A 10007-nucleotide genomic window follows, 5' to 3' on the forward strand; every position below is an offset into this window, starting at 1 on the left:
CGGTTGTGACTAAATTATAGTACCAATAATATTAAGTGTAGTAGAAATTTAAAGGAGTAATATCGTCCTTTTTATTGTGATCTTTATTGCAAAAAAATAAAATTATTAAATATTATTAATCAAGTAATTAATAAAGTAAAAATTACTCTTTTTCTACTGGTGGTATAATACTATAATTGTCCAAAGAGTTGCCCTTTTAAAGTGAATTCTATTCTTTTTCTTATTAATGAAAATTTTTAAATAGAATGCCATGGTAGGTTTAACAACACCGAAGCCTCTAGGTAGGTACGGTCCTGCGTTTTACTCCCATCTGAATGAATCAATGAAATGCCAGAAGAGTATCTTCAGGTCACTGGGGCCGGTCAATCATCGTAGTCCCTCTCGTCGAGTCTATCAATCAGACCCTTAATTTGCATGTTACGGTATATTCGAACGTGCACTGAGATCAAACGTACGGCTGCTTTCTTGAGAAAACGATCGCCCAGCAGCGATGTGGCGTGTTAGCTCTCCGTTACTTTGCGCTACACATGACGAAGTGAGGGGGGCGAAGCTAGAATAAAACCGAGGAGGCGATACTCACTTACTTTTTAATACTGTGAGCCGAGCGATATATTTTCGATACATATTTTTTAAGCACATTAAAAAGCGCCAAAACTATTTGTTTCATGGGCTCAACTTTAAACAGAACAAAATACAAATATAAATGGGCCAAACCAGAGAATGAGACCGCGTTCGGCTGGTGCCCCTAAGTTAACTTATGCCCTGGCATGGAAAACGTAATAATAGATTAGTACATAATTAATTAATTATTAAAAAAATATAAAATAGATTAATATGATTTTTTAAAATAACTTTTCTATAGAAAATTTTTTAAAAATATACCGTTTAATAATTTGGGAGGTGTGCGCGAGAAAAACGAGAAGGGATAAGTTAATTAGTGCAGGGCTCGAACGCGGCCTGAGTATGTTGGGGGCGGTGGTGCTTAAGAAAAGGAAAAAAAAACAAAACAGAAAAGAGATGTGCCAGGCCGTAGCGGGATGCCCGCGAACGCGCAGCCCTCTGGCCGCCTCAGGCTGGGCCGGAGCGGGGATGTGCCCGCGATTCCGCGAACGCGTGAGACAACACTTTTTTGGGCCGAAACAAATGACTAGGCTCGTGTTTCCGTAACCGTGAAGCCTAGCTCGTTTGCTCTACATACGCATCGCGTGCCGCCGGCGCCGGTCTCTCGGCGCACGCAGCTCGACTACTACTACTACACGGTGGTTTCATGATGAACCTCGATTCGCCGCAGCGGTTCCAGCCATGCTTTCGGCGACGCCGACGACCTCATTTTGAGGGCCTGCAGGCTGCTGCTGCTGCTGCTGTGCTGCCGGTGGGAGGATGACCACAAAGTATACCACCAGAGATCGATCGATTTGCGTGCGTGCTTGCAGGTGCTAAATGGAGTACTGTCTATACTGTGGGTATAGCTTTCTGTGATCAATACACCAGCTGAAAGACGCCGAAGGGATACGAACACCGCGAGTTGATGGCGGTTTGTTTGCGAGCCCGTGTTGGTATTTCGCAGGAACAGGGTTCTCTGTTGCAACAATCATTAGCTACGCATCGATCAAAGCATATGCATGCAACGCATGTGTACACACAGTGTGCATACGTAAAAGGAGCGCCGCTCTTCTTTTCTTCTTTTAGTGGTCCTGCGTTTCTCTCAGGCCTTGTGCTGCAGTTTACGTACCTACGTAGTATGATGATACGATCAAACTTGCAGTATGATGGATATATACGGCCATGCAGATCGCCCGCCAGTCTAGGCATGCACGGCATGCATGTTGGCTGTTGCTGCTACCAAACAGCTAGCAGATATGCTAATTTATTGGAACAGTACGTATCGTGCCGTGTCCAGTATACTGCTAACTAGTACATACATGTACTGCTGATGAGCATAGAAATACTGCATGGCTTAATTTATTGACTGCTTGTACATTGTACATGCATGCGTGCACACAGTCCCGTATTATAGCAGTAGTAGTACATTGTACAGGCATGGCTCAATATTACGGCGCGTCCTATATATCTCAGACATCAAAAAGAAAGAGCTACTCTAGCCAGTTAATCAGACGTACGCACGGTGTACATATAGGTATATATGATCTGATATATCTGGACGGATGGAATAATCACGGTCAGAAAACAAGGAGAGACAATGTACGTGCGTACGTCGTAGCTAGTATATAACCATGGAATAATTCAGAAGGAGCTGAAGCAGTTGGTGTGCTCGCCGGAGGCGGTGTCGTCGCAGGGGGAGTGCGTGTGGCGGCCCTCGTAGGTGGTGATCACCATGCGGCAGTCCGTCGACAGCCGCTCCACCCGCTTCTTCACGCGGCAGTTGCTGTGCGTGCACCTGAAGTAGCTCCTGCATCCATCCATCCGTGCCATTCATAAAATTGTTTGTAGTTTTTGACCTTGAGTTGTACAAGCATGCATCATGATGCATGAATACTACCACATACATTCATATATACAAGCATCTTGATTTTAAAATGAACAGTGCGCTCACACTAGACAGCTAGCATAGCTTCACAAAAAAACGAATAGAACGTACGAAATAGAAATAGAAGCATCTTTCCGTATTAATGTTTACACGTTCTGTGCCTCTGGTTGTTAATTAGAGCAAGGCTAATAATATACCTACCAAGCTGACTATAAGATTTTTTATAGCCAGTTCTTAGCCCACCCATATACTAGTTAGCTCTTTATCATTAATGCAGGATCCACATGTCACTCTCACAGAGTTTTTTAGTTCTTGTGCCTGAGCTGGCTACAAGCTTACAGCTTGCTTATACTCTCTCTCATTCTCTCTCTCCTTCACATAAGCATTTAGCCAGCTTATAGTATGCTATTATACTTGCTCTTAGGGGATAACACTGCAGCTAGCTTCATCTCATGCAATAGCAAATTAATTAGTAATAGAGCAGAGCGCACGTGCGATATCCTTAAATTTGTATGGAGGTGTCAATAGATACTAAACTCTAAAAATACACATCCAAGTTCTACAACTTATTAAATTAAGTATGTCATTTTAGTCCCAAATTGTCATAGACCCTATGGGATCTTACTGGGTGTTGGTGTGACATGTCATGTAGGTGCTGACGTGGCATGCAGCTACACTGACAAGGAGAAGAAATGGAAAAAAAATGAAAAATGAAAAGAAAAAAGAAAAAAATTCTAAGTGGGTCCCATCTGTCACTCTAACAATGTGACATCAACATGTGTGGCATGTCACGTCCGTACCACGTCTGTAGGATACTAGAGCGGCCGTGGTAATTTATGATCATTAAATGACATATTTTCACAAGTTCTACCATCTCCTAAATAACACACGGCTTGTTCATACGCTTCGCTCTTAATTATAATATATATACTAGGTTACAGCCATACTATTGTACGTGTTTGCGAAATGACATATATACTGACATGCATCCTTAATTTTGCTAATCTCCTGCCATGATGGAATTACCTTCCTCACGGCTCCTTTTGTACCATTTAAAGATATATCTGTGATAATAGCTCATTAGTTAATTGATACGTCTCCTTACATACCCCATACCCAAATATAACAATCCGATGCAAATTATGATGCATCAGGATCTCTCATCAGGGGAGAGCATGCATAAATTAAACAAATGAGACAGATGAGTATATATGTGCATGATAAGTTAATTAAGTTGTTCATCAAAATCATTTGCTTTTTTAAATAAAACTAAGTAGAAGGTGTGTACCTTGTAAATTTTATTTAGATTAATTTCATGTTCTAACAAAAGTTATCCCAGTTTAAAACACTGAACTTTATTTAATCCGCGTTTGACCATTTTCCTTATTTAAAAGATATATAATTACCTATTATTTTGTATGATTTGATTTAATAATGAAAACACTTTAATCATGACATATAATTTTTCATATCTGCAAAAAAATTTGAATAAGACGAACAGTCAAATTTGTTCCAAAAGTCAATGGTGTTAAATAAAAATAACCGGAGGAAGTATATTATTGGTTCAAACTTGACATAAGGATCATCTTATGTTTTTAGATAAAATGTTTGCGGGCTGCGTTTTAATTCTACTATATAGTTAGAGGCAAAACATAGCATATATAATGCCCGAGCTACTAGACAAACATATTAATTCCAAATTAAATCAATATCAACAGGAAATTAAAAAACACATTGTAGAAGCAAAATATTGGTGTGGTGGTAGACTCGTGGGGGTTCAAATCCTGCATAGTTAGATTAGAGATTACAAAGCTATACTTATACCCAAAAACTCTACATACAACCTGGCACGGTTCTATCGAAAAAGTATACTGATCGAGTAAAAACAAGACTGACATGGCTTAATCGGTTATGCTTTTTTAATAGTTGTAGAGGCACAATGTTATAATGTGGTGGAGTCTGCATGGGGGGTTCAAATCATGCATCTTTTGTTAGTGTAGAGACTAGAAGTTATGCTTAGTCCAAACAATTAACATACAACATGGCATGTTTCTATCATAAAAGTATAAAAGTATGAGGTATTTTACAATGTTTGCGAGGTACCTATATACCCTCAGGTAAATACAAGACTGACATGGCTCAGTCGTAAAAATGGTATAAATCTCTGGCCTCTCCCGTTTAGGACATTGGTTCTGAACCACATAAAATTGATCTTTTAACTGGTAGTATCCTTGTATTCCTAATAAAACTAATCGGGCTTCAAGATCGATCGACATATGAGTACAGATTACTTCTGTTAATTAATTGTTGATTGATCAGAAATGGGGAATGCATTCATGTATAAATGACAATAAACTAATTAAATTAATGTGTCTAATTAGGGTTAGGCCACGCATGTACGTACCTAGGATGGAGACTATTCTTCACAACCTTCTGGCCGTACTTTCTCCACTTGTAACCATCATCCAGCACATCCACTTCACTTCTGGTCTGGAAGCAGAACCTCGGCTCCCTCATCTTCCTCCTGATCTTCATCTTCCCCTTCTCCCCCATCGCCGCCATCGTCGTGCCCCTCCACCTGCAAGCTCCCATAATCGGATCTCAGAATTAATCATTCATTAATGGGCATAACAACAGAAGGGCAAAGCACAAACACATGCACCGGCCATCTCATATTTTTCACTACATGCACATGTATATATATACCATGTATTGGAGCCATTGCATGTAGTGCTCTCATTTCCTGCTTTGGTTACAGAGGTGGCCACCTGAAGAAGAAGAAGAAGATACTCTATGAAACATAACGAGCAAGAAAATGAGACTTGATGGTCAGAAAAAAAAAATCTAGCTCGCCAGTTTACCTCCTCAGCTCCGCCAATATTGGGCATGGAGCCGGCGGCGGCAGTACTCTTCCCTAATGCGATGGTTGCGGTGGCGGCGGCGGCGCCGGAGTTGCCTAACGGAAGCGCCGGCAGAGGGTACAGCCCACAGTGGTCGGAAGAGAGCATCACGCCATGGATTCCTGGCTGATCGTCCTCTTCGTCGAATGGCATCTGGAGTAGCTTAGGATGGCACGGTAGTTGAAGTGGAGGAGGAAGAGGCATACTATGGTGATCTGGCAAAAGAAAGAAATTCGGAAGACAAGTCCCCAATTGGCCACCTCCTTCCATGCAAGTATGCATATAGCTAGCTATATCGTGTGGCGTATGTGTGTGGCAGCGGTGATCTGATCTATCGCCCAATCGATCAAAGTGGTTCTTGGGACATAGAATTTCTTGGGATAGATCTCCTCCCTGTCTTTTTGGTGTCAATTTTTGATAGGGTCGATGCTTTCAGGGTCTAAGTGGTGGGCTATGGCTCTCTGGACTTTGGAGTCTAGGGTGCCCTTTAAAGGGCTTTTTGCTCACAAATTGTGTCGTGGGTACAGTGCTTGCTTCAGTATCTGCTGCCCTCTCCTTGAGCTATCCAGCTAGTAGTGCATGCTAATTCATCAGCTCTTGGCTAGATGTCGGGCCTGCCTTCTGTAGCTGATATGTGTGCTACTTATATAGATGTCGGAACATCACAACTAACTAATTAATCGTGTTTTCTATGATAAACGCTGTTGATATTTGCTTCTTGATCTTATACTGTCAGTGCCACGTGCTTCCTTTTTCAGTCAATGAATGGTTCATGTTTCTATCCCAGATTTTCTAGTTAATTAATTGCTACTTCAGTGTTGTTTATATATATCTAAGACAGAAACTTTTGGCCGCGCCACTACTTTGAGTCTGTGATCAGCAGGGCTTTTTCAGGCTCGGCATGTATTATTGCAGCGATTGTTCCGCGTACAGGATAGCACTGGTTGTACCTTTTGTTCCCTGCAATTGCCAGATCATATATGTGACTTTTGGATAGATGCTCCTCGCAAAAGATCATACTGGTGTTCATAGTTTTCTGTGATGCGCACCTATGTGAATCAACTCCAGTCTTGTCTTGAATCATCACTATCCTTCTTTATTGGGTGCGTATGTATATCTAGGGTACGTGTATGTTCCGAAAGGGACTGATGGTATATCAGGTTTTACTGTTTATTGACAAATATACACACCTAACCAATAAAAAAATTTGACTCCTAGCTTGTCTCACCTGAGGAGTTGCTAATTAAAGAAAAACTCCGTACATGTCTTAACTATATATCAAAGTTGGTCTATTGAGTTTTTTTTTTTTGATACAAGTTGGTCTATTGAGTTGCGCGTATCAATCAGTTGGAGATGCATTTTTATAACTGGGTTGGATATTCACTCATTTCTTACATGTTACCTAAATAGTTATTAAAAAGTTTAAAAAAATTGATAAGATGGTTTAATATGAGATACATCGTTCCAAAAACATGCAACTTCAAATTCAATTCCTACACGTTGTAAAAAAAAACGTAAACTAGTATACACACATTCAAAGTTAAAATTTTTATTTTGTTACAACTTGTAAAAGTTGAATTTGAACTAGAATCTTTGTAGAGTGATATATCTCATATTAATATATCTTATTTTTTCTTACTTTTTAAATGATTTAAATAACATGTAAAAATAAGTGGATATCCAACCGAGCGATAAAAATACTTTTCCCAGTCAGTTTGTTTCTATTTTTGGAAAAAGCGGAGCCCATCCTTAATTATATGTTTATGATACATCAGGCCGGGTTTTAAAATGCAACTAGTTAAACCAGCCCTAGCAGTTATCACTTTTTTGGCCAAAACTGGTGAAACTCGGACTCTTTTTTTGTGCAAAAAGTTGAATTTCAGTCTGCTAGTTTATCAGGAGATTTCTAAATGCAAACAAAATCGACGAGGCCAATAACCACGATAACCTAGCGGTTAGCATTGCCTGTTGAGTTTCTGGCACTATATATATAACTAGTTCATGTTTAAGCAGACAAGGGAAAGGTATGCAGATAACTCAACAGGTCAAGGATAAATATGCTGTGTTTTTTTAACTAGAAAATCTATATATATTAACACATAGTATTTGGGTTGCGATTAATTGAAAATGTAGCAGGCATATTTCACTAAAGTGGACATAATCACACATGAACCGATGCATGCAACGCAATGATGGTGCTTCTGCATAAACGCAGGTTCACGAGGTCGTACTCTTTCCCAAGAAAGCACTTAAAAATCGGCAGTTAGGGGAGAATTTGATATATGGATATCTTAAAATATAATTATTTTTAAGTCGTTAAGTATAAGGATTAAAATTAAGAAAAAAAAGACTGTGGTACACAAATATGGAATGAGGAGAGTGAAAGGGCTGGTGGAAATAAAACAAGAATATTTTAAATAGAAAATAATTAATGAGACCAGTAGTCATGTATTACTATTTATATTTTGATACAAGATTTAAATTATAAAAATGATTAATGCTAGGATGGTGGGAGTAGAATTTTTTTTCGCTGAGGGAACTAAGTGGAGCTGCAAAAGATGTTGGCAAACCGAACAAATTGCTGCTCGCAGCTGCTGCAGGCACTCACAATATTGATGTTTCCAGATTAAGCCACGGGTTTGCAGCAGCACGCAGTGGGAAATGGAGAATTCCTATCATTGCACCTGCTGCAAAAGCCTCTTCTTCAGGGGCCTCCAATACTGGCCACCCACTACTATTCATCTGCCATCATAGGTGTGATCTCCAATTAAAAAAAAAAAAACAATGCATGCAATTTCATGCATTCATGCATACTCTTTTATCAGCTGCATGCTGCATATATGCGCATAAACATTGCAATGTTCAAATCGAGTATCACAGACATGGCACATATGCGTGAATGCATCCAAATAGTTGGTCCATGGAGAAGAAGGTGATGATCAGGCAGAGATAGCCACATGCATGTGAGCGCCACTACTACTCCTACTCCGGCCTCCTCCTGCTGTACTTGCACAGAATCGCCGAGGACTCGCATGGTGTGCCCTAGAAACGGTGAGACACAAAAGAGCTTGTAATCAAAGGGGTTGTTTAGATTGAGAAAATTTTGTCACGTCAAATGTTTGATCGGATATCGAAAGAGGTTTTTGGACATGAATGAAAAAATGAATTTCACGGCTAGCTTAGAAACCGCGAGACGAATCTTTTGAGCCTAATTAATCCGTCATTAGTACATATTGTTTACTGTAGCACTTATGGTTAAGGACATTCTCAACCCATAACATTAGATATAGTTTCTATAAACTTTCCATCATTAAAAAACTAATACTAGACACTACTCTTCCAATATAAACACCACTATTTCACACTTAAATTTAATATTACTTATCTCACATGATATCTTAGATGTTATGTAGAAACCATGTCTCATGCAAGACATGGTTTCATTCTCTTTCCTCATTTATTTACTTGCCACGTCATTTTTCATCCTATGTGGCAACTTATTTAATGCTATAGATACCATCCTAGTCATTGGGTTGGAATGCCCTAATTATGAACTAATTAGGCTCAAAAGATTTGTCTCAAGATTTCTTCCGTAACTATGCAATTAGTTTTTTGGTTTATCTATATTTAATATTTTATTTAGGTGTTCAAAAATTCGATGCGATGTTTTTAGAAAAAAATTAGGAACTAAACAATGCCCAAGTATAGGGATATGTGTACTATACAGCTGCAGAGAGAGCAGCAGGAACGCCCTAGCTGCTACTGCCTCCCAAAAACATCATCAGCGGACGCAGCGGCGTGCAAGAAAAGAATAGAAACCCTAAAGTGGCGGCGCCCTGCCTGCCTGCATGCATGCATGGTATAGCTACCACACTGTGTACTGTCTGTGCTATCTGTGCATGCAGAGACGATGGAGAGATCGAGTACAAATACATACACGGAGAAGAGGAGCAAACGCTAGGGGACAAAGCAAGGAGACGCATGAAAGCCAGACAGAGACGAGGCAGGGTGAGGTGGGTCTATTGGGATCAGGTTCCTCTACAATCAAATGCATTCTATCTTTGTCACTGACATATGGACCAAGGATTTATTGGGTCCACTTGTTAGTGATAAATTAAAGCATGATACAGGAACGGCTGAGGATCTCAATCCGGTCTATTGGGCGAGCATTCACTCATCCGCTAATCCATGTGAATATATCCACATATATATATATATATATATATATGTGGATGACAAGACTAATATGTGCATCCCTCTTAGTATAAGCTATTCTACACCCCTCTCTTTCAAGGCCTCCGAAGACCCATCTCACATTCCACCCTTCTCCCAAGGCCCAAAAATCACTCTCACATTGTTTAAAGGCTGGTCAAAGAGTTAATCCCGTGGTCAACCCCTTTATGGGCTTCCTCTCATATCTATCTAAGTTCACCTCTCGTCTCACAAGAATTGTGCAGTAACACGACGATAAAAATACAGTAACGCGATGACTAATTTGTAGTAACAACGTCAAAATATATCCATGAGGGATCTACTTTTTTAGAACATTTTTTTCAAACAATATGGCACAAAAATTCTTAAAAAATAATATATGAGATGAGAGATAAAGTTGTTTAAAG

General features: G+C 39.7%; 1 protein-coding gene across 1 annotated transcript; it reads right to left on the reverse strand.

The window, feature by feature from the left end:
- Positions 1–1951: 1951 nt before the first annotated feature.
- On the reverse strand, positions 1952–5679 carry LOC102714262 (probable WRKY transcription factor 12). The gene is made up of 4 exons (XM_006647551.3): positions 5350–5679; positions 5195–5256; positions 4893–5066; positions 1952–2410 (listed from the first exon to the last, which is right to left on the reverse strand). Exons 1-4 carry the CDS (start codon positions 5668–5670, stop codon positions 2245–2247), a joined length of 723 nt encoding a protein of 240 aa, XP_006647614.2. The 5' UTR covers positions 5671–5679; the 3' UTR covers positions 1952–2244.
- Between the last annotated feature and the right edge of the window lie 4328 nt (positions 5680–10007).

Source organism: Oryza brachyantha, chromosome 2, assembly GCF_000231095.2.
Source record: "Oryza brachyantha chromosome 2, ObraRS2, whole genome shotgun sequence".
Lineage (NCBI taxonomy): Eukaryota > Viridiplantae > Streptophyta > Magnoliopsida > Poales > Poaceae > Oryza > Oryza brachyantha.